Raw genomic sequence first — 24,157 nt, 5'->3', positions numbered from 1 at the left:
TTTTAAGTATGCATTAAAGCTTTATATATCTCAACAAGATACTAAGTTAACGCATTAGGTACTACAGAATATAAATATCTGCTACATTATTTCTAATACAGCTTAAGCCGGCTACTCACCTACCTGCAGCAGGGGCAATATTGTAATTGCACCCTTAATCGGCTCCTTAGTTGTGATATGTATACATATAGGCAAGCAGGAAGCATTTAGAGAACAGATGAAATTGCTCCGACTCCCGTGCAACCGAGATTGTTCCAATATTGCCCCTGCGGCAGGTACGTGAGTAGCCGACTTTATAGTATCAAATATCGCCCTTTACTCAATATTAACATGTACATATTTTTCACATAATACATTATCGATAAAACGATTTTGTATCTAAATTATGCAAGTACATAGCGATTGTAATTAGATAAGTGTATCTTAACTGACGTGCCAACCTTTGCTCGATCCACTTATTTTACTTGCATTTAGTTCAATACACTTCAAGTGTCAATATAATTCATAATTATACATGTTTAAACCTACATTGATTCCGCAGAATATTGAATTTTGTATGGAATCTTAAAGTCAGGAAAAATCCAGATTAAAATGGGGATGTCAATTGTCAAGAGCGCCTTCATGAACATTATGAGACCCTAATATTATATTAAGGTGCTAATCATAATTGTAGCGAAACAAAACTAAGGTTCTGTCAAGTAGACCTTCAATACTAAATGGACTTTTATATTGAACGTAGTCTGGCATCGTGTGAAAATCTGTCTCCCATAATAGAGTCCGAAGCTTTCTGGAATCAAGCGAGAATCTGTCTCCCATGTTAGTCCAATTAACATTCAGTTTACCTTCGAAAACAATCCCTATTAACAATGCACTATATACATTTGTTATCTATATTTGTTTAACTCAATTATGCACCGAACAAAAGCTGGCTGATGTTATCATGCAATTACGAAGTTACTTTGTATTCCGAGTGAGAGAACAGAATGTGTCTCGTATTTAATAAACATATTTGCAGTCTTGTCTCACATGATTATACACTTTAAATGTGTTTCTAACAATGCATGATTCCGCAAAAAGATCTGGTAGTGATGATTAAGTAATATTTTAGTTTAAAATTATGAAAAGTTTTTTTGTAATAATGCTTATTTTAATTTAATTAAACTTGTTAAAAAAATCTCGTCAATATTTTTGAAGTGATATTCAAAAGAATTGTAATTTTGTATATAAAACATAATATTATATCTCCTTCTTCCGGGCTCTTTCTTTGCTTTGTAGGTTGTTGTCTCTACAGCGCTCTATAGCGATAAGGTACTAGCTTTCTGAAGCTTAATTGAATGTACAGTACATTCAATTCCATTCCATGTACTTCATTTGTATAATTTATTAGTTTTAAAGCACAGACTACCTTAGCATATACCTTCCTCATGATTAACAACTGTTCAACGTGTACAAAACCAGTTCCGGTGATTACTCAAAATACGAAAAAATAACTAAATTAGGTATCTGAGAGTCGCATTACTTCTTGCGCAAAACAGGTCCATAATTGGTGATTTTGCCCGCTTTTGTAAATTGTTCTGGCAAATCATTGAACGGCCTACAGTTTCGTTTATGATTTAATACACCATTTCATATTTTATTATTAACTTTGGTAACCTAGTGTTTTAACTCGCCTGCCTATCATTATTCTATTTAGAAAAGGTTACTTGGTGTATTAAATTTCTAGCAGTTGAACATAATTTAACGTTTATTTCAACATTCATTTGGGAATATTCGACTTACTGATATAATTTGTTATTTGCGTGGTCCACTCTTATCTTTTGGATTAATATAGCTACTGTTTCAATTGTGATTAATAGTTTGTCATTTATCCTATTTATAAAATAAGCTAATTTTCCTTTTGGCCATCTCCTTGGTACAATGATTAGTGTGAGAGCATAGAACCGAGGGGTACCGCGTTCGGTTGTTGATAGAGGGAATTTAAAATAAAATCTCGCTCTTGCAAGACACAGAAAGCTAATCACCTACTTGTCCCTGAAGAATATAGAACAGTGAAACAGAATGTATTAATAATGCATGTGTCTCATACTCCACTGGACTTCACTTTTCTTTTTGAAAAAATGCTTCCACCAAAGAAAACAATTATAATCGTCGCAAAGAATCACGAATGTTATTAGAATGGTGGTTTTAATATCAAGTTAACGGTCCCAGGTAGTTCACACGAACATGCTATCGAAAATCTACACTTGTACGACGTACGTGCCCACCTTTTCTTAGGCAGTTGTTACAATGTTAATCATCGATCGTCTTATTTCTTAAATACCTCTATAGTGTTTCATATTAAGAAAATATTACAAGGGTGTGTTAAAATGAGAAAAAGCACAAAATGGTAACACTAACAGTTAGTAATACGTGGTAATACCTATCAATGATATATTTTTAAAGTCTATTCAGGCTATGTTTTTGATCTTTTTACTAAAGTGCGTGCATTATTTGGTCCATGATTTATGTCTATGCTAGATGTAGATGTATTAATTTTTTTCGAGTTTCTTTATTTCGTACCAGTGTTAAAAATATTTTACTTTTTAAACTAATGACTATTAAATACAGAACTTCCTGGTTTAATTATTAAGATTTGATTTACTTATTAAGGCGCTAAAGCACGAAGCTAGATAAAGAAGGCGGCCTGACATATTATCATAGCATGCGCTTGTTACCAGCGCTGTTAAATCGCTATAAACGATCTGATGTCGAATATAGATATACAAAAACTTCGCGAATCGTGATTTATTATAAGGAAATTCCTTGACGTAACCCGTTACACTCAAATTTCCGATAACGCGAAAGTATGGCTTTCGTGTGAGATGCGTTTATGATAATAATTATGAAGTGAATATTCTTTATGCAGTTAATTAATATATAAGAAGGATTTATCGGGCTTTAAATGAGGATACAATAAAGTGATTTATTAAGGCATTGAAAGGCACGTACTAAGCGTTTTTTGTAATGTCGCCTTCAGATAACAAAATTTGTAATAATGCTCATCAAAACCTCATGTGTTCATTGTAACACACAATTTAGATTTTTTTTGTATGTCTTATGGACATTTTAACAACAAAATTTAAATAAATTTTCTATATTATTAACTTAATCAAAATTTTGATTACGTTCAAAATATGTACTTATACAATTATAAACCAAATGTTTATCAAACTTCATCACATTAAGCACAGATAACCAACATAGATACGTATTTCAAGCAGAGACGTAAGATCGCTAACACTCCAATTATACAAGAAAGGATCCTCTGTCCCGATCGTTTAGTTTCGTCAGAATGTAGGATCGTATCGTGTTGTAAGCAGTCGTGACTGGGAGCCACTGCCATAATTGCACTTCAATTGAGAATCTGCGAAAATCTACATTCGTTATTAATGTTATTATAATAGAAAACATGATAATATTGCTGCCAATCTCATTGATAGGTATGGATAACAAACTTGTTTTAGATACGTGTAATTTAAGAGCTAGCGCGCAAGAGCAACTTTTGTCTCTGCAACTATTATGTCTCTCCTATCTACTCTATGGGAAGTTACGTCGCTATGTGCGCGCACTTTCTTAATAGCCCATGGAGTTGATGGGAGAGACAAAATAGTTGCGGAGACAAAAGTTGCTTTTGCGCGCTAGGTCTAAAAGATTATGGCAACGATAAGAACCCATACCAGACTGTTAAAAAGGTTCTAGATTATTAATGATGATAAAAAATATGGGATGATTCTAAAAAAGGTTTTAATACTCTTCTCTTCTATTCGAAACTCTTCTCTTCTATTGCAGTATCAAGATATTTTTTGTATTCTTAATAATCAGCTCCTAAACTACTTGGAACGATATTGAACATTGCGACTTACATGACAATCCTAAATGAATCGGTTCGTCTGCTAACCACTCACTCGACAAAACGTGACAAACCAAACATGCTTAGGTATATAAAGTAAAAGACATGTACAATGTGTATTTTTTGAAGTAGATAGCATGTAAGGAATAGCTTATATTAATTAATGAAATAGCTCTTATTAATTATTCCTATTGCTTCCTAGTACTTAAAATATATTATTTTAACACACCTAGGTCCTATATACCTATCATCTACATATCTATACATATCATCTTAGGCGTTTACCATTTACTATATAGATATGTAATAGAATTTCCAATAGGTAGATAAACTTTCTATCTGTAACTGCTCTTATGAAAAGTCATCCTTTTCCATCTCATAATTTAAGTACCAATAATGTATTTTATCCATTGTTTTAATCATTGGTATAAAACCAATATTCATATCTCATCTTCTCGCTTATTAAAATTTTAATTTGCACCATACAATCGTATACCTCATGCTCTACACTCACGATCTGCGGAAAAACACTGCATCAATAATTGAAAATCGACTTCTTCATCCTCGTATATAACAAGCAATTCCTTATAAATGTATTTACTCTAAGTAGTAATTAAATCATCGCTCCAAATATATATTTATAAAGGCGTTTTAAATGCCATGGTCTCTTGCACATAAAAGAACCAAAATATATTATTTCTTGCGGAGAGACTAAATTACAACGTGCTAGAATTGCTAGAATTAATGGAAGATTGTAACTAATTAATTAGGAATTTATTTCGTGTTTTTTCGTTATTATGTGGTGGTGTTCTAATTTATTATTCAAGTGTGTTATAAATCTCGAATTTGCTTTTTATTTATATTGTATTAATATAATTTGGTTTAAAAATATTTATGGAGAAAGATTAAAATAATATAAAAATAATCAAATTGTATCTAGTTTAAAGCTAGCGATTTGAATTTTATCGTAAAGTTTAAGTAATATCAGATTACGTCTACATCAATGATTTTTTTACCCTCTGTTATACAAATAGAGAATTTACGTCCTACATGGAAACATTATTTAAAAAAAACTCCTAAAATATGTTCTCTATTTAGTAAATGTAGCAATAATTGTCAATGTTATTTAGTGCTTTGAAGAAATACTCATCAGATGTGCGACCTTCCATCGCTTTGCCACTTGATCTATAAATAATATTAAGACTTGTTTTTATAGCGATGTACTTTAAATAAAAACTGCTCGCAAAAACGACCAATATAAGCTACTGGCATTTAAATTGAATGTTATATTGAGCTTTTAATTTCTACGTATAGTTCATTAACCGATCTATTTCTTAATAAAATTATACTTTAATTTATTTTTGTGAGTAATTATTCAAATATGATTAAAGGTAATTATTGTTCAATATATTGAACAGCTCACATATATTTTAAATTAGCAATGACATTATGTATTTTATTAGTTAGAAATAAAAACAAGGACATAGGCATCAAAAAGTGATAGCGATAACAAACTTTTGATCTTTGCAAACGTATCTAAAAAAGATGCATAATATATTCAGCTAATAGATCTGTTTTTCCGTCAATCGTCTATGCACCTTCAAAGTCCATAATATTGTATACGAGTAGACTATAGATAACTATATTTTTGTTTGTTAAACACAATATCTATACTAATATTACAAAGTTGAAGAGTTTGTTTGTTTGAACGCGCTAATCTCAGAAACTACCAGTCCGATTTGAAAAATTATTTCGGTATTAGATATCTATCGAGGAAGGTTATAGGCTATATATTATCGCGCTAAGACCAACAGAAGCGGAGAAACGCGGGTAAAACCGCGGGCCACAGCTAGTAAAATATAACCCGACCGATCGAGTCTTAAATTGTACAATCTCACTTATTATGTTGAACGCGTACGATGTCGCAGTACATCAGGTCCATACAATTCGTAAATGTCCGATGTACCAGATAATTTATTTTAAGTAGGTGTCATGTTGCTCAATATCTAAACCTAACATAGTTTCTGTAAGTGCTATGTTGGCTTATCAGGACTCGGCGCAATCTCAGGCTTTTATAGAGCAAGTGAGGAATGATGCCCGTGGAACAAAAAGTCGTTTTGAAGGTTAACAGCTTCAAATTATGTACATAGATATGTAAACGCTAGACGTACACTACAATCTGATATGAATAAACGGAATTAATGAGACACGAGGCTCTGCAAAGCTTTATTGTATTAGCATTCTTAATACCCTTATAATAATGACAATTAACAATTAATTATTTTATTTGTTCTCTTAACTACTTTATAAATTGCCAAGATTAGAATTGATGTAGAGTAGTCAGGCATATTTTTTTTATTTTACATACAAATTTGTTGTAATGGGTTGTGTTCATATTAGGTGCTTTTTTTATTTAATTGGAAATATTGAAAGTAAAAATGATTCGACCTATCTTTCCATTTCTTATATAATACTAGCTTACCGCCCGCGGCTTCGCCTGCTTTGTCTAAAACCTAATATATTATGTACTTACTAAAACCTTCCTCTTGAATCACTCGCGTACACGCGTAGTTTTAAAGATTTAAGCATACAAAGGGACATAGGAACAGAGAAAGCGACTTTCTTTTATACTATGTAGTGATTTGTGGTTTCACTTTGTTGAAGATTTTAATAGATTTAAAATTATCTTATTTATAGTTAAAATGTCAGCTCTAATTTAGTAGCACTGTTGAATTTTAAATATAGTGAATGTTTTTTTTTTTTGTTTCTGAAATGGCAAAAATTAATTATCTTCATATTTTTGATAAAAACTTTTTTGATGTATTTACTATAGGTACGCATCTATAAATCTTTCTGTCTGTACCCACGTGCTAGATAATCTAGATAATATATTGTTTCATCCAAAAATAGAGTTGTACCATAAATCATTTGTGTTTTTAAATGAACACAAAAGCTTATAAATAATTTTACTACCTATCTAAAATAAGATCAATTAACAATTAATCATAAAAACGGATCCTATGACTAACGATCGGATATATTGTTGATAAAAATACTACCTAATAATGCATTATATATTTAAAGTTTCTTATTTAATAATAAAATTTTATAGTTAACTAGCTGCTCCTTTTCGTGTTTTCTCTCCATAATAACCCTTGTGCCTGAACAGAAACGTTAAAAAATGACTAAATTAGGAGAGCTGTTCTCGAGTATTACGCGAGTAATAAATTGGTGATTGGCTATTATAAATATATAAGGTATAGTATATAGCAATCATATCTTTAAATAAATACTCAATGTGACTTGGAGACTAGTAATGTAGAATAACATTTTCATAAGCAATTAATGAAAAAATATATTTTTACCGATCAGCGTCACTAGATACATAGAATTAATAAATCATACATAATATTATTTATTATAATTATAATTATTATCAGTATTGCAAGAAAAAACATAAAAACACGAGTAGCATTTCGAAGTCAGCCTTCATTCAGTGCAGTTCTATATAATTATATAATAAATGTATAAATGCCGTTCGACAGGTGGGATCGTGGTTAATAATATCAGCTCGTCTGCCAATGGCTCAGGGCCGGAAAAAACACGAACAAACGCCTTGTGACATTCCGTTCTGCTTAAGTTATAGTTTTAATGCTCGAAAGTGCAGTTTGCATATTGTGACATACGCGGATTCTTCGCTATTGTTCTTGTAGACTTTTGTAGCCTGTAATGTTTTTCTCTGGTTAGGTAGAGGCGACATTAGCGGTTAGTTTAGGCAATTTCATAAGAGTGTGTTTAATAATTGACGAGGTAACAACCTTAACAAGAAGTAGACTCGTACAAATACAAAAAATAATAGAAATATTTATGAAATGACCATTGAAATGCAATGAAACAGCAAGATATATCCTCTAATAGAAACAGGGTAAATAAGCTTAGCAAGTGCTGTTTCCAATAGTTAATCATGTGTGTAAGTAATCACATTCATATTCAGATTTAAAGGAAGCTCTACAAAATTACCTTTTATACCTTTCACTTAGTTACAAACATAGCCTAATGCCAGCCCAATAATATATTATACTTGCCAATTTGTAACAATTTCTGGTGAACCTTTAAATAAATAAATTTTTTAATACAAACTTAAAGCTACTGTACTTAAAGTGACACATAAGCAATGAAAACTATAACCCGGAACAGTCTATGATTGAGTTGTTTGAAGAAGTTAACAGTTAAATGTCATTTTGTTAGCGAAGATCCTGAACTACATCCTATTATGACATTCACTTTTCATTGAGAAATCATCCTCGTATAAGTCTTTATTTAATAATATTAACTAAGTATAGAATATTTATTTCAAACGTAGATTAGAAAGAATAAGTGTATCCTTATTTTTAGCTGTAATTTTACACAGTAAGGATATCAATTTACATATTTTGTACAGATATAAGGTTCTATTTTAAATATGACGGCTTATCTCTATAGATGTTCTTGTATTTTACATTTTTATTTTTACACAGGCAATATAGTATGTTTATTTCTTTCTATTTAAATATTGATACACTAACATACACGTATGACTGTTTTTATTCAAAATTTCTTGACAATTTAAGACCTCATCACATCACATCATCACATCAGCCTATATACCCGTCCACTGCTGAACGTAGGCCTCTCCCAGATCTCGCCACTTTTCCCTTTCTTCTGCATATCGCATCCACCCAATTTAAGACCAAATTTAAGACCTACTAAAGTTATATTTATAAGTAATATTATATGCATCAGAGTAATCTATAACCATAAAATATTAAAAGGAATACTAATAATAATATGTACTACTGAAAGTTATTGTTTAAATTTATCACTACAAATTTGGTAGCGAACCGATCTAGATCACATTGAAAAATTATAAAAATTAAAAATTAATAAACGCTTTGGTACTAATTAATTAAAATAATTTCCGATATTGTAAATGAACATATAAAGTGATCATTGAAATACGCATAAATATAAATTTATAAAAAAAACCTTATTTACAATCGATACATTACCCTTGTAAATATAAGATAAAATTGTAAATGGAATTTATGCCCATGTAATCACACTAACTACATCTGCAATTAATATTATCCATAACATTGTATTGAAAAATATGTATGAACGTACCATTTACTAGATTATTAAGTTCTGATTAATTAATTGATTAATAATTGTGAATCATTATAATACAAAGGAGTCACGATACGCATATATCGAAGTAATTTTTCAATCCATTCTACACTGCAAATATTACTACGCTACGGATAAAATATATTTTATAATATGTACTATAAATAACGATAAAGACAAATTGAATTTGGCCAACACCATTATAATTTTATAGTCTGATAATATAAAGGGCGAATATTATGTTCGCAATATAAATAATCCTTACATATTTCTAACTGTTCTAAGAATATAGTTACACTTAGATCTAATACTTAGTGTTTTTGTATTGCCAAAAAAACAGACGGACGGACGACACATGTCTCGAAATATTGTCGCGTCGGAAGCGTATCTTAAAAGTCAAGGGCACATCAGCTTACACTGGACCAATGTTAACTTGTGTTATTTAAATATCAATACATAGTAACTATGTTGGTCTCCTTTCGAAACTCACATTTTTTCTTTGAAGGACAATTGTATACATGCAATGATCTTCTATTTATGACTCTGTTCATATATTGTCATTTCATAACGAGTAACGTATATAGACAGAACCAAATTAGGTGTCTCTTGCAGGATATCTATAGGAACACAGCTGCTAAATGTTAATAAGAAATATTGATTAAAATATCCTAATCAGTGCAACGACGGTTACAATAACACATTTAAAATTCAAGACCTTTTTTCTGCAGACTTGTATAAGGGTGGGTGACATTGCACGTGATTGTTTGAAATCTTAATATATATAAATCTCGCGTCACAATGTTTGTCCTCAATGGACTCCTAAAACCACTTAACCGATTATAATAAAATTCGCACACCATGTGCAGTTCGATCCAACTTGCGAGATAGGATAGTTTAAATCTCAAATTGTTTTAGAGAAAGCGGGCGAAGCCGCGGGCGGTAAGCTAGTGAAAACTATATAAAGCCTTATATAGTAACACCATAATTACTACTATTCTTTACTCAATAGCAACTATACATACAGCCATACATGCCCAAAATATTTAAATATGTTTAAATCTCGATTAAACAAATGTCTACATTTCTTTAAGCTCTAGCTTGTACAACTAAAACTATTTATTTTTATCGATCTACAGTATCCGATTGTGTAACTATGTCATTATTACTTTGGAAAGATGTCTATCAAAACATGATATTGTATTATAAATAGAAAATAAGCGCTCAAGGATCGTGTTATACCATAAATCTACAAAGATAAATCCTTTGAAATGAGCAGTAATTGTTCATTCGCCACAGAGCCGATCCGTATCGTCGTGATTGCTCGTAAACTTAGATCATTCAACAATTACTATTGACTATTATTAGAAAGGAATCCCAGATCCGAGTAGGAAGTAAATAATTGTTGAGGAAGTGCCTTCACATTTGAGATGATAAATCCTTATATAATTTATTATGATGTTTCGTATGACTACTTCATATTTGCCGTGTCATCGCTGCACTTATTGGCACGTAATTGTCTCAAACTTGTAATACTCTTGAGTTCACATAGATTTTTGTTTAACGATATAATGATAACATCGTAAGGATGCAAGTCTAAATACTTTAACATACTAATTAGATTCTTAACCTCGATGTCTATAAATGCATCAAATCCAAAGAGATTAATAGCAGATATTAAGACTATTTTTAGAAAATGTAATCATTCTATGTACGATGTAACTCTTTTAAAAAACTACCGTATAAAAGCATGTCTAGTGTGAATGATCGATTAGAACTGGGTCTGTGTTTTGTGAAACATTGTCTTAGAAGATTACATAGGTACATAACAAAGACACGCAAGACGAAATTTGGACGTGTCTCGGTAGTGATGCGAAAGGTCTTTCAGTTCTCATACTTTTAATGTCACTTGCCAAATAATGCCAGGGGTTTTGGCGTTGATATAGAGTTATAGATGGGTCTCTTGTATTTTTATTTTTTGATATCGGTAAATAATCTTTTGAAGCAGTATATACGTAAAAAAAATATAAATTAATTGCGAGCAACAAACCAGGAAATCTTCATAATTATTATACCTACATGAAACAATTCATGTTTATACGCATTTATTTCAAGAATATAATGATTCGTAATTTGGCAAATTATTTTGTTTATATTTAAGACATTGGCGAATTTACTCATAATATTCCAACTTACTAAGTCTTATTTGACTATAGTTCCTTGAATTTATGTGTAAAGAAACTGCTTCGAATCGAATTCGAATTTTATGCATAAAAAATATTTTATTGTAGAGGCATAATAAGGTCACTATAATATACTTATAAAGGAGGACTCTTTAAATTAATATACCCTATGATAATAAAAGAAAGGAGTCGATTGGAGCACCTATAAAATTATCAAGCGCTCTCCTTCTAGCTTTATACATCAATGTAAGTACTTTTATATAGGACTCCTAAAAAATAATTTATATAATATTATACCCTATGATAATAAAAGAAAGGAGCCAATCTATGAAATTAATCGAGCACTCTCTTCTAGATCTATATATCAGTGTACTTTTGGTCCGACCGGACCACGGCCAGTAATGCACAATGTGACGTAATTTGTTATGACCAAACACAAAAGAACCGTATAATTAACAGCTTAAACATCGTTTCGACATAATTGATACCTTTTATCTATTGCTTCTCGCACAATGAATCAAATTTAAATAAGTAACACACGTTAAAGTCTATATGCAATTGTATTTGCTTAACAATCGCTCAATTAATATACATACCTACTGTGGAAAATTAATCAGATACAGTTATATATATAAATATGTTTATAGTAATGGATATGTATTTGAATTGTATACTAGTTATGCCCTACGTTACCGCCTGTATTCTATTGATAATTTCATTTAAAAAAAAGTTTCATTCAGTTTTTGATATATTTAACAATATTATTACTTGTAACATACATAATTAGAAAATTCTTCCTATACAATTGTTATAATTTTAACTACTTTTTATAATAATTAAGATCATAATAGATGCATAATATTTAAATTAAAATACCAATACACTTAAGTAATCACTTCAACAATCTTGTTGTTGTTTAATACGATGAACTACAGAATTTATCCAATAATTTACACATAAAAATACTTTATAATTATAAAATTATAACCGAACAAACAATTTCATATGAAAACAAACACTTGTAATATAGCTAAAAAAAGAGTGTGTGTACTTATGTACACGCGTTAGAAGTTATACTTCTTTGAGAATATACAACTTGAACATAGTTATGAATTTTCATACCACCTTGAACTAACTTCATCTGTTAAGTTTATTTATTTTTATAGGTGTCGGTGTGCGCGCGCATCGTAAAAATTCACTCTCATAATTATTTTTCTCCATCGCGCCAAAAGAAGTATAACTTCAAAAACCTAAACTTTTGCCATATTTAGGGACAACGTAACAACTGTATTTTTTAAATATGCAGAGAATAACTTACGCATGATACAGTAATTGAAACACTCAAAAAATGCTTTTACTACCTTATTTTAAATGTAAACTATCCGATAACATTAAATATATTCTGTACCGATAGTCTAAATAATGAAGATGCGCACGTGATTATTTCACTATCAAGTCACGACATTAAATGTCGAATTCTTTAACTTATAGCCATCAGATGAGCTTCATACAAAAGCTACGTGACTTTGAGTCATGAAACTCGATAATCTATCCATTTATTCGTAGCGTAAAAATGTGTATTTGTATAGATAAATGTTAAGGCTATGAAGATAAGAAATGTGTATCAAATTCCTACCACCTCATGGAGAACAACATACCGACTTACGTCTTTATTACAATTAATTACACTTGTTAAACAAAATTTTAATTTTAATTTTACATTTTACATGTTAATGTGTGAGTAAAAATCTATGTATATATAAACACATTCTAAAATACTTGAAAATTATTACTTCTTAGCGATACTACAAGGATTTATTTCTTTTGCTTTTATTTATTCACATTTACATGGTGTGTGATAATATATTCTAATTTTTCGATATCTAATTAACAGATTTACTGTAATTATAATGTGTTTTTGAATAATTGTATCATCATCATCAGCCCAAATGCGTTCCCACTGCTGGAGTCGGTACTCCAGCAGCAGCCATCATCCACCACGCTCGCCAAGTTGTGTATTTTGGCCACAAGCGGGTTGGCGGATATCACGCGTCGTGGAACTTTCCAGTCTTCGACATGTCGGTTTCCTCTTGATGTTTTCCTTTACCATTCAAGCAGTGTTGATGTTATAACACAAGCAGATAAATTGAAAAATCAATTTATCTCCTACGCGCTCTCCTGGTCTCGAACCCCCCACTTATAGATTTGAAGTCCGAGGTCCTCACCAATGTTTATTGAGCCATTTATTTTTAATTAAAAGTCTTATTGAATTGAAACTGTTGTAGGTAATCATATTTCAAATTAGTAATAACTATTCTGTACTGTTATAAAATAAATGACAAAAATCTATACACTCATATTTGCTCGAATCTTTTTCGAAGGTATCTAAGTTTAATATGTCTAAAATAAAATTTGCTGTGCTTGTGATTAAAGAAGTCTAATACATTTAATATGAATAGATATTATAAATTCAAGCATTATTATTTATTAATTATGTCATGTTAAAAATCCTAACGCCTGTCAAAAAATATGCTATTGAACATTCATATTATTGAAATCCTTATTAAGATTATATAGATATTTATAGAGGCGCTTCTTACGTACATTATGTGGTAAATTAGGTTTACGGCGTAAAATACCTGAATATGATCAGCGTTTGCGTAAATTCCACCTAATGAATCTAGAAAGCCGTAGGACCCTGACTGATTTGTGCAATATCTATAAAATAGCCAATGGGTTATTAGGGAACGAGCTTTTGTCTAGCCTTAACTTTAGAGCTCCTACCCGCCCTTCACGCACTCCACGTCTATTCAGCATACCACCTACCAGAAACAATGTTTCGCATAACAATCCTGTACACAGAATGTGCCGCCTGTATAATAATTTAGACCCGGATTGTGACATATTCTTGGGTAGTTTGGATGTTTTTAGAAGTAATGTTTATAAATTGCTGTAACAACGTATTTTGTTTTTTTTTTTTGTATTTTAAATAGTGGCTTTTTTTTCACTCTGTTAGAATTTTCTTGTTCTTAGTTTGTTTTTGTTCCTGGCTATAGCTTGGTATAAGTAAGCTGTGTACGGTATTAATTGGATTGTAGAATTTATATGTATTATTAGATAAGAGCTAGATATAAGGTATTGTTCTGCAATCTGTAACTGTACCTGTTTATAAAAAAATAAAATAAAAATATTATTTATTTTATTTATTTTCATATTTTATTGAATAATTTTTTTACACTGATACATGTTGTAATTCCTGAATTGAATTTATTTTAACACATCTACTGAACATCTTAATATTATAATATAGAAAACAAAAGGTGAAACTAATTAGTAAGGATATCAATAAACATAAGAGTTAAAGGCAAATAAAAAAATCATTATTTTCTGTTTTCAGTTTATTATTGTATCAGCAGCGTTACCTCTCATTGACTGACTTTAGCATTTTATTGACAAACTAGACGCTTTTCAATTAATAACCCCGCATTATAACAATTTATTCTTGATTCCGGTTGAAGGAAAAATATTTACACAGTTCGTGCAATCGATATTATTATCATCGGGAGTAAGAGATTTTAATTATTAAATAAATATCTCGAGCATTTTAATACCCTTCAATTATGCTATGTTGGTGACATTCTCAGTAAGGCGTCGGCAAGGTTATTAAGGGATTATCTCCATTACTGTAATAAATACCTAAGAAAGAAAGCAAGAAAAAACGTTTTTTATTTTTAATAAAGCATAGCAAATTCTTCTTGGAAGTTCGTCGTAAAAAAAAATTGTTAAGTTGATTGATATGAATTTGAACTTTAATTAAATACAATCAAATATTATTCTACGAAATTAATATATCACTCTAATGTTCTAAAAACTTAATCTAAATATTTTAAAAGTATTGTTGAGGTGGTCCATCGAATCCTTCAAAGCCATCGTAGTCAGGAAACTGAGCAGCGACTTTCGGATACACTGAAAGAGAAAAATGTGAAAATTTACATACTTATAAAATAATTTCAACACAAGTATAAGAAACAACCAACCAACCCAAGATGACGTGTAAGCATTTGAATAATTTGATAAAGCATATTTTATAGTAATTAGATTGTTTGTTGTTTGTTTAACTAGGTTGCTTATCTGCCTCTGACCATAAAGTTAATATATACAACAAAAATCCATTTTTGATTTGATTTTTGGAGTATATAGGTAAGATGTATTCTATTGACAATACACAGTTCAAACTAACTACTTCTTCTCTATAGATTTAAGCTCTTTGTAGAGTGTAGACTCTATGAAAAATACATTCAAGAGACTTATTATTACTTAATATAGTAAATCTTTATTTTAAAGGAACAACATGTTAAGTAATTTACGTTTATTTATAAAACTAATAACGTTTTCTTTTATTACTTACAGAATGGAGCGGGTGACGCAAAAACTTGCGGCGTGTATTGTCTCGGATACTGTACAGGCACAGGCACAGGTTTCGCGACATACTGTACTACGGGTTGTACGTGTCTGTGCACTTGAGGTGCGGGGTGTAAGCTGGGACCAGTCTTCGATACCAAAGCGTTGAAGCCATTTACTGAGTCGGCTGTGTAGTCTACAGTTCTGATGGAACCGTCAGGTTCTACGAGCGAATATTGACCTGAAATAAAATATTTATTGAAACTAGGTTTAATATATTATGTCATAGGAATAGTAAAAATAGTTGTTGATCCTGGGATAAATATTTCAACAAATTTATCTCATAATTAATTAATTAAAATGATTTACGTAGTTAATAAAATTAATGTGAATCCATAAATATCGGGCATGGGCAAGACACTAGAAAAAGTAACTAATTTATACAATATAACTAGCTTTCCGCCCGCGGCTTCGCCCGCGTTTTCAAAGAAAAACCCGCATAGTTCCCGTTTTCGAGAGATTTCCGGGATAAAACCTATCGTATCTCTCAAGTTGGATCGAACTGCACATGGTGTGCGAATTTTATTATAATCGGTTTAGTGGTTTAGGAGTCCATTGAGGACAAACATTGTGACACGAGATTTTGTATGAAAGAGCATATTACATAATATTTTCCCGAAATTTTTCTTACATTGTCTATAACAAGTAATGAGTTAATAAAACATTGTGGTACTTTAAGTTCCTTAATAAACACGCTTATTACGAGAACAATTTTCCAAACAATGGCTCTTGTTAAAAGAAAACCGGTATCAGCACGGCATTTCCAGAAAAAAAAACTTCGTTTTGAGCATTACGCATAATTACGTATTACAAAGGGTATTATGCTACTATGGTAATTTACCCATTCATTGTTATAACATACTATCATAATATGAATTATTCTCATCGTAAAATCCTTCGAAACGTTTACACATTGTGACGTTTTACTTGAGATTATAAACAATACATCTCATGAAATATGATATGTATACAAACTTTTATACTTACATAAGTTTTTAAGGATATAGTATAATGTTTTAATAAAATGTTATCATTGCATTAGGTATTTATTTATATATTTCGTATAATTACACTGTTATTCCTATCCCAATCGGCTCATAAATTTATCGATACTTTCAAAATATGGTAAACTTATAAAAATATGCTGAGGAACTTACAATATTACTATCAATACATTCTATAACTTATGAAAATGTACAAAGGTATCAAACTCGGATATTAACTTGACATTTTTTGAAAAGCTCTACAAAGTAGCTCTACCCAGGTGAAGCCGGGTGAGCAATTTAAACAACATGTAAATTATGAATACAAACTATTTCTATACCTTACCTTTAACAACATCACCGTCTCTAGTTTCATGCTGGGATTTAACGTCCCCTGTTGAGGGATCAGCTACTCCATAGTTGAAAGCGTATTGCGGTCTTTCCTAAAACCATATTTATGAAGTAAGTAATATAAAAAAATCATGCTGTAATAACTTTAGATAGGTGTTTCACTTGCTCTTGAACGTAGATAGCTCTTTCATTAGGTTATGCATTTTATTTCGACAGTACATTGATCACTTAAATATTAACCAAGAGATATTACCCAATTGGAAATTAGTATGTACAATTTGTTTATTGTCTTATCTCATTTCAATCTAAATAAAAATATTATTACGCCTGTGATAAACCAACTATCGTACCTTTAAATAGTAAACAATACCGTCATAAACGATAAACTATGTACTCACATAATATGAGTTGTATCCTGGATCATAAACTGGATTAAATACTGCACTTATTTTTGGAGCAGCATCAGCAAATCCCAACACTGCTATCAATACAACACTCGCTATATAACACATAATTACTAACAAATATTTATTCTATTATCTTGTAAATGTTAAACTTTGTTAAACGTCTAATACAGCTAAAAATTCTTCCCAGAATAATACAATGGACTTCAGAGACTCTCTTATATTATATAGCCTTCTAGTACTAGCCTTGGTCCGCGCCGTGGCTTCCGAAAATGAAGTTTTCTTTACATGTACATTGTATATATCCAACGAACAACGCTAATTGTGAAAATTTTCACACGGCCCAATGGTTCATCTTATGTAGATTAGATTACAACATATCTTATTTTACGGGACTGATTGTTGAAGTATGGGAATAATTATTATGTTATTCATAGTGGTCATCATGGTTATTGGTAAGTTTTGTATGTCTAGTCTTTTTCGTGGTTTGTTGTTCTTTCGGCTGACCCCTATACAATTGATACATGATACGCTGTCTTCTAGTTAATACTGTAGGAGCTTTATGAAACTGTAAACTTGATAGCAAAATGTGAAATTTCTTAGTATAATACAAGATTTTTTTCTCCATATAATACTATCTTCAGTGCATAGTTCCTCAATAAAAGATCTGTTGGTTCTGTGCCACGTCATAAATGCTACGTTCAAACAAACAACACACGACAACTTTCACTGATTTGCAAAAAAATTTCAAACTCTTCGTCTTTGCGCTCAACGGTTTAAAATCACCATTATTTTAAATGAAAAAAAAATAGTAAGTAGGTTTAGTGAGTAATACCTGAGTAGTTAGTAATTTAACAGTTTGCCAAAAATAGAAAAAGCAAAAAGCTTTTATAATTTGATGCATTATACCTGTGCCGTATGCACCTACTTGTGCAAATGCTTTAAAAAAATCAAAAGAAGATTACAAGGCCTACCATTGTTTACAAGTAACTGAAACGAATCTCCTACAATGAAAACAAAACAAATCGAGGAAATACAATAATTGATGTTCCGTCACAGACAATTCCGGAAAAGTAGTAAAAGAAAATAGTTGTACGATTTGTATGAGAGGTCAATGCAATGTATATTAATTACTAGCATTGAACCAGGCGTTAGGCCGTACATGTCATAACTAAGAATTAAGAGTAATTTTATTTATAAGAGATCGGTTGGTACTAGGAAAAATACTAACTATAAAAATATATATCAATTCATATCTATTTCATCAGTTATGACTTATGAGTGTCCTATATAATATGATACATAGATCGCTATACTATTTTTTTGATTCTGCTACTGTTTAAATTCTTATCGATTTTGATTTTGATCAAATAATGTATGTAATGTTAACATTTTATTCTATTTTATTTTACAATTAAGAACTCAAGAAGTGTTATCAATGCTTTATTTTATCTATGATGCTTATAATATGTATTTACATACAAAGTACTTAAATCAGCAAGGTAATCTATCTCCCACGATATTCAATTTAACGTACTGTCGAAAATAATTGTACTGCGCCACAGCATGTGTCAAACTTAAGGAAAAATAATAATACAGCTTCATTATTTAAATGTGTTACTTTTAAAATGTGTAACTAACTTAGAATTGTAAAAAACATATCCGTTTCTAAAAAAATAATGGAACTTTGAACCTAAATAAATAAAACAATTTATTTCATATAACAATATACTGTATTTCGTTTTTCTTATTCGAAGAGGCACAATAATTGTACATTATATATTTCATAGTTCAATATAATTTATAATTTACCTCTGAAGATCAATTTACTTTACGTTAGGTATGTATTATTATTATGATTCTTCAACAAACTTGTAATAGTGCATTCCAGTCAAGGACTTGATCAATACTATCATTCGAAATATACGTGTAATAAATGATCTGAAATAAATAAGAAAGTTTTAAAATTATTGAAACAATGACAAAGATCTTAAATTATTCATAGTCCGTAGATGTCAATGATTTTAATACAATTTCTTGCTACTAAATACAACTCATATTATTTAATTCAATCTGTTGATTATGAGATTTTATACATTGACAATTATATGGAGAGCTAACAAAAAAGATAATATTAATTTCGTAGGATCAATGGTACTTCCATTACTTTCCTCTGGATCCGGCAGCCACGGCCCACATTGTCTGTAGCCCTCCTCAAAAGAATAATTATGTTCATAACAGATGGTGTGAGGAGCACGACCAAGCAGAGGAACCTGGTTCCGCCAACAAGCAAGTCGACTTGCTGACCCCAGTATCTTACTGTCGTGCGGCATTTGCACTGGCTCATTGTAAAGAGAATTGTTCAGCGGTTTACCGTTATAGGGACAGTGTTTGTAAATTGCCATGAGAATAAGATTGGTTCGGGGGACTTCAGTCGCTACCAACGGCCACTGACACGGCTTTGCTGGTCGATTTAATGCCTCCATTGCTTTTTTATTCCGCTGCAATTCATAAAGTGGCCTAGTCCTATCACATGCTGCAAATCTCGTTCTATTGATAATGACGCGGTCGTCGTGCAGCCGCTCAAATTTTTCTCTCTCGAAATCCCGACGCAAACGGCGACGACGTTTTAGCTTTTCTACTTCTGTATCACAGTTTACTTTACTGTTAGTCATTGATAAAGTTAACAAAGTAAACAGTTCACGAGAACTATACATTAAAAGTTGCAACGAGTTCCATACGGACATTATTATCGAAGGTAATCTAGGTGCTGCTGCGTATAAAGGTTCATCTTTCGGTGGAAAACACACTCCTTGATAATCATGTACCCAGCGAACTTTAAAAACACTTGCATTCAATAAAGCTTGCATTGCAGCGGGATATTCATTAGCGAGATGTTTATTCATTGCATCTTCTTCCCCTTGATCTGCAATAATCCATCCCGCATCATCAATAATCACACAAGTCCAGTTTTTATTATCACATCGAGGTTCACACTTTGATTCATCATCCAAAGCGCATGGGAAATTAGTGACTAATTCAAGCAAATCATCTAGATGTTTGGGATAAAAGTGATATCCTGCTACTCCTATAATGCCCTGTTTAGTGGGATGTCCTAGTGTTCTTGCAGCCGTTAACCATTGCCAACGCGGGCCTAAGGGAGGTAATATGCCTTCAGTATTGCGTAGAACTCTTACAGGTGGTATCGGCGCATGTACAATTAGAGTATCAGGCTGAGCACTAGCTCTACGATACCATGCTTCTGAAGGACCAAGTGGCCATACGTAACCCTCTGGTGGATCTGCATGCGCACTTGTTGCATGGTACAGTTGCCAACGTGTTAAACCGCTCTCGGAAGCAAAGAACGCTGTATTGGACCCAAGTAGACAAGAGGAACATTCCCTTTCGGTATCAGGATCTTCATGTTCCAATGCCCATTTTAAAGTAGCTATTGCTTCTTTACTTAAACTTGTCATTAATTTATCATTACACTGGTAAGTTTTTTCAAGCAAAGTTGGAGTTATTGGAGAAAATAAGTGTTTTAATTTTTGCATTGCAAAATTCGGTTCATCACGACGACGTCTAAGAAAATGAAGCAACTCCAACTCACGAGAGTCAAAATGGGGATCAACATGTCTACAATACAACCATTCCGGGTGAATCGCAAAATCTGTACCGGATAGAGCTTTTAAGGCTTCCTCTCCGAGTTGCTGCGTGAACTCTCCGTCAGGGACAGCATGAAGAAGATTGTATTTAGGCAAAGATACGACGAGTGTGTAATGATTGTGAATTCGTTTCCAATAATAGTCTCTCATCTCCAGAAGAACTCTCATTCCACCTTCAAATATACTTTTAGCATACATTGTTCTAAACCCTGAAGGTTCATCATTTACAATAGCTTTTCGAAAGTCCAGCCAATCTTGAGGATAGTCTCTTGGTGAATGATCCACTCCTGGTTGTTCAACATCCAGGAAATCAACTGTACGATATCCTGGTCTTAATATGTCACCATCAAAAACAGGCTTAGTATTATTGTGTAGAACGATATTCCCCCTGTGATCTAAAATGAACAAAGATCCACTTGCCCCTGTGAGATAATAAGGCAATACTAATTTTAAATGATCAAGAGGAATATCAACCCCAGCTACTCCTAATAGTCTATTCACCGGATAAGTTCTAGTAGAATTTCTTTGTTTTTCTTCATCTAATGTAACTGTAATATTTTCAACGGTTGTACTTTCAAAAACTGGAACAGAAACACTTATTTGCAATCTATAATTCATATCTTCCATTTCGTAATATTGTCCATACCTCTCCAATGTATCCATACGTTGATAATCTTTATAGACGTTTTTGAGAAATTTATCTTTATTTTTTCGGAGCTCTCTATAACGATATACTTGTTCAGTGTTCTCTTTTTGTTGCCAGTGGAATTCACCACGTCTAGGGTCTTCAATATGAGCATAAATATCGCTATAAACTCTGAGCCTATGTTTTCTCTGACCGACCAATGGACGTTCCAGTACACGTAATATTCTCATCACCTGCTCCGTTACATCATAGTCTGATATTAATTCTGCAAAATAGCCATCGCGCTCGCAACTTAATTCGCCTCCATACAAACGAGTGTTGTCTCGCAGACCAAATTGATCATGCAGCCACATGACAAAAAGTCTAATTTTTCCATCGGGATCAAGTTGACGCATTAAAGTAGTATAATTTATACACAAGCTGTCCGTAACCATAACGATTGCTTGCTGACATGAAGGAGGTCTATCTAATGTTCGCTGTTTCTTTAGTAAGTTTACGGAGTATGCAAGTACGTCTCCAATTAATGATTCATTTTTCATTTTCTTTGGCATGAGAGCAGCCATAATAGCTGCCGAATTAACGTAATTTGCAGGAACAAGCTTTTCATTGAAGCAACTTATAGGAGATTCTATTTCAACGTTATATCGTAATACATTTACGTGATCATCATCCGTAAGAGCATTAAGAAGAGTGGATATTAATTGCCGTGCAATAACTTTATTCGACGAGTTGTGCATAGAGCCAGAAGAATCTAACAAAATCAAAATATCACGAGGTGCACCACCAGCACTAACGTACCATGGCCTCAATCGACAATCATAAACATCTTCTGCTTCAACGTTGAGATTATATAAACTTTGCCATAATGCAGCCGGGTAATGTCTTAAAAATCCTTTAGCACTGCATAAATATTGAAAGTCAAGCGTACTATCATGGGCATAATTCTCCCGAAAGGTAGATAAAAGCCCTTCAGACCAATATAAATGTTGTAACACTCCAGGACTACAAGCAAATACCTCTGGAACAACATGAACACTGCTAGCTTCCAAAGATACCTCGGCGTTAAAATGAAAGCTTTTATGAAGTTTAACTTTGTTAACACTTTTACACGTTGAGGGCAATTCCCATTCACTTTCAGTTGGTTCAGCTTTCTTTAAAACATCTAAATCAACACTGTAATCAAATGTATAGTTAGTAGGTGCTTCAATTTTATTTTTTAAAATATGACTTGAAAGTTCTTCTGCTCGACGCATAATAGCTTCAGCAGCTTGTCCTCGTTTTTCCAAAAAATCTTCTAAATCTTTGCTCGCTTTTTCCAATATTGCAGATCCATTACGTATTTCGACATTGAACTCCGAAAAACTTTTAGATAACACATGCCTACGCACTACTTTTTCTTCTATTTCAAATAATCGGTCTTGTATTTCCTTAGCCCAATCCCTTATTTGTTCTCGAGTAATAACTTTCAATTTATCAGGCGGTTTTCTCAAAAGCGTTGATTTAACTTTAACCTTTGTAACGTTGGCTATACTGAGCGGGGCATTTTTGATTTTACTTTTATTTACCAACAAGCGATCTTGATGTTCTTCTAACGATTTTCGAATGGTGTCGGTGTTTGTTTTGTTAACTGATACTTTTGTTTCTATAACACTTATTAGACAGAACAAAGATATTATTTGTAATTTAATTATCATTGTAATATAGCACTGTTTGAGGTATACTGTTTTAATATGGCACACGCGGTTCGAAGTTCGCGTTCCCGCCCCGTATCTGATACTGGCCAGTATACTCAATAGAACTGACGCGGTGCGGGATTCGAGGGTGGCTCCCGCCTGTCTGGCGTCAAAATACGCTAGTCAGAGTAAATCTCATGCCAACTTGCCCTATTTTAGGACACAATTGTACCAAATACATTTGCTAAATCAGTATGTGTTATGAAGAATTGTAAAATATAATAAAGTTACTTTTATAAGTCAGCACAGTATGGAACTATAAAGACAACAAATATACATACTTGAACGAATTGACTGACCTAGATAAGAGTTAGTAAGAAATAAATTAAAACATATAAATAAAAATATGGTTAAAATACGCATACGTTGTTGTTGACCATCATTTTAAATACTTATTTTCTTTCATAACAATTACTAAAAACACATAAAACGAATTACTTCTACTTCAAACAAAACTTTATCGAACGCCATCTATCTATTGTTTGATAAACTTTTGTAACACAGATACAAGTTCGCGACGCTGCGTATAGAATTATATTATCTGTAACGCAACATGAAACCTCAACTGCACTTTATCTAAGATGGTTGTAGATGTCGTTTTTCGCAAATAATTAACCTGAGATATCAATAAGCTGCATCATTATCCGGAGAAAGTGGTGACTTATCTGTTATATGTACG

General features: G+C 31.9%; 2 protein-coding genes across 2 annotated transcripts; both read right to left on the bottom strand.

Moving 5' to 3' along the window:
- Positions 1 to 14,618: 14,618 nt before the first annotated feature.
- Positions 14,619 to 17,650, bottom strand: LOC123692366 (cuticle protein 19-like). The gene is made up of 4 exons (XM_045637102.1): positions 17,429 to 17,650; positions 17,026 to 17,122; positions 15,644 to 15,877; positions 14,619 to 15,201 (listed from the first exon to the last, which is right to left on the bottom strand). Exons 1-4 carry the CDS (start codon positions 17,540 to 17,542, stop codon positions 15,122 to 15,124), a joined length of 525 nt encoding a protein of 174 aa, XP_045493058.1. The 5' UTR covers positions 17,543 to 17,650; the 3' UTR covers positions 14,619 to 15,121.
- A 1,216-nt stretch (positions 17,651 to 18,866) lies between these two features.
- Positions 18,867 to 24,119, bottom strand: LOC123692365 (voltage-dependent calcium channel subunit alpha-2/delta-3-like). The gene has a single exon (XM_045637101.1). It carries the CDS (start codon positions 23,437 to 23,439, stop codon positions 19,525 to 19,527), a length of 3,915 nt encoding a protein of 1,304 aa, XP_045493057.1. The 5' UTR covers positions 23,440 to 24,119; the 3' UTR covers positions 18,867 to 19,524.
- Positions 24,120 to 24,157: the final 38 nt, after the last annotated feature.

The sequence above is a fragment of the Colias croceus genome, chromosome 6 (genome assembly GCF_905220415.1).
Source record: "Colias croceus chromosome 6, ilColCroc2.1".
Lineage (NCBI taxonomy): Eukaryota > Metazoa > Arthropoda > Insecta > Lepidoptera > Pieridae > Colias > Colias croceus.
The sequence above is the reverse complement of the archived record's forward strand: the minus strand, read 5'-3'. Positions and strand labels throughout refer to the sequence as shown.

Bases quoted from the DNA above. Each gene is read 5' to 3' on its own strand.
- LOC123692365 (XM_045637101.1), bottom strand. From the start codon at position 23,439: ATGATAATTAAATTACAAATAATATCTTTGTTCTGTCTAATAAGTGTT.
- LOC123692366 (XM_045637102.1), bottom strand. From the start codon at position 17,542: ATGTGTTATATAGCGAGTGTTGTATTGATAGCAGTGTTGGGATTTGCT. The intron at 17,123-17,428 runs GTGAGTACATAG...ATATGGTTTTAG, and splicing joins CAGGATACAACTCATATTAT to GAAAGACCGCAATACGCTTT. The intron at 15,202-15,643 runs GTAAGTAATAAA...TTTCTCTTTCAG, and splicing joins TGCGTCACCCGCTCCATTCT to TGTATCCGAAAGTCGCTGCT.